We start from the raw sequence: 2,079 nt of genomic DNA, 5'->3' as shown, positions 1-2,079 counted from the left end.
ATCGATAATGGGATTAATTAAGTTATTTATTTAAAAGTAAAAATAATAATTTAAAAATTTCTAATTTTTGCTCTTTGTTTAGTTGTATGAAAAATAAAAACTTATAAACATTAAAAATCTAATCCATGGACGCTCTTACGCAACTAATGCTGATTAATTCTAAACAAAAATTTGAAAATCGGGTAGGAATTGTTGGCTGAATAGTAAATTCCCGATTCAACCCACTGTGCAATGTAGCTTCAACGTGTCGGCTCGATATTGAAAGTTAGCGGGCTTTTGCACAATCGTATCAAAATAATCAAATTAAATTTTAAAAATAACGAATGCCATCCAATCATCTTATACATAATATATGTATTTCCTAATTATTAAATGTAAAATATATGTTGTACGACAGACCCTGAAAGGAATCTCGTACTTTACGTCATTCTTGATAAAGAAGTAGTAATTTAGGAAAAACAAGTGTGATAAGTCCAGAAGGTTTGATAAATACCCAGAGCTTTGATATAAAGCCCACGCATATGGTCTATTATCATTAGTTTAGTTTTTGGTGTAAACATGAAGTTCATTTTCATGGTTCTACTTTTTGCTATTAATAGTCTCGGATTTCCATCAAGTTCGTATTTTATTGTTTGTTTTTAGCATCATGATAATTTTATTTTTAAACAAAATTATTCTTAAGTGCTTATTGTAATATTTTATATGAAAAATTTATTTGTCTGAAATATAAGTTAATTTTTTCTATCAATCTACAGATTTCAATGATTATGGAATGAAGAAAAGAATTAGATCTATGGAAAAAAGAATATTTTTGCCAGAAGCACCGTTTGTGGTAAGGCATTGAACTATATTAATGGAAACTGTGGCTCTTTCTTATATGTGTTGATTATCGTATTAGAGACCTTTAAAAGGGAAGAAAAAAAAAAACAAAAACATAATCTCTTAAATTAGAAAAATAACTAAATTCCAACATTGTATGTAGACCAACCTAACGTAGCCAAAGCCAGGACAATTAATTTGGGGAAAATTTTCATAATAAAATATATGAAAATAGTTTTTTCACAGTAAGCCCAAGGAATACATTTTATCTTTAAATTAGATAAAAACGCTGCAGCTCGTTTATCTGATGAAAAATAAAATTTATCAGCGTCTATGTTCACCGAAAAAATGTCCTCCATAAATTAAAAAATCCTCGCGTTATTCATTTTTTAAATCGTCTCACATTATTTAAATGATTTTTACCATAAATCATTCACCTACACTTGCAAAATACATAGGCTGCACTTTGGTTAGTTTATAGTGATCGTTTTTGTGTTTGAATCTAGACGCAGCCGTTTGACATATCGCATATGTCAAATAAATATCTACGTAAGATAAATTTGATCTATTATCAGATAAATTTTATCTTTCGTCAGATAAAATTTATTCTTGGGGGTTGACTGTGCTATAAAGTGCCCTACAAAAATTTTATAATGAATTTCAAAAAAAACATATTATATATTATACAACTGGGTAGGATTATATTATACTATCAATCTCCCATACCCACCTATTTTTTATTCAAATAATTTTTTTAATTATATTCAATCCCAAAAAGTTTTATAATGTCTAATATTAATTGGTCATAAACACTTTTTCCCAAATTACTTAACCAACTTTTGCACCAAAGATATTTTTGGTAGGATTTCATCTTTTTTGTAATTGAAAAAATAAGATAGCTACGCTTTATTAAATTTACTGAATATACAAAATTAACTCAATTTCTTCTTATACTTTTCGTGAAAAGTAATTAAATTAATTAAATAGATTTACTCGTTAAATCAAATAAATGGTACCATATTACTCAATTGAAATTTCGATTGGATTTTTCAATTTCAATTCAAAATAAAAATAGTGATTAGGTTCATTGAACTTAAACGATGTTTATTTCTTTACATGAAAACTTCACACTTAATTGTAATGGCAAGTCCGTAGTATCATACAGTCTGTCAAGTTAAAGTGTGGGTGGCTTTACTCGCAGTCGGTAAGGTGTATCGACATGATTTTGGTGTCAAAATATTAAGAAGAGCTCCCTCTTTC

General features: G+C 27.7%; 1 protein-coding gene across 1 annotated transcript in view; it reads left to right on the top strand.

Annotated features, from left to right (window-relative positions):
- The first annotated feature begins 555 nt into the window (after nt 1–555).
- The window catches only part of LOC117174515 (cationic trypsin-3-like), a 21,720-nt gene continuing 20,196 nt past the window's right edge, over nt 556–2,079 (top strand). The window contains exons 1-2 of the mRNA XM_033363702.1: nt 556–616; nt 756–832. Of these exons, the coding sequence (XP_033219593.1) occupies nt 559–616; nt 756–832 (135 nt within the window). The 5' untranslated portion in view covers nt 556–558. The remainder of the gene's footprint in view (nt 617–755; nt 833–2,079) is intronic.

This window comes from Belonocnema kinseyi, chromosome 1, assembly GCF_010883055.1.
Source record: "Belonocnema kinseyi isolate 2016_QV_RU_SX_M_011 chromosome 1, B_treatae_v1, whole genome shotgun sequence".
NCBI classification, from domain to species: domain Eukaryota; kingdom Metazoa; phylum Arthropoda; class Insecta; order Hymenoptera; family Cynipidae; genus Belonocnema; species Belonocnema kinseyi.
Note: the sequence above shows the minus strand (reverse complement) of the source record. Positions and strands in the feature narration are given on the sequence as shown.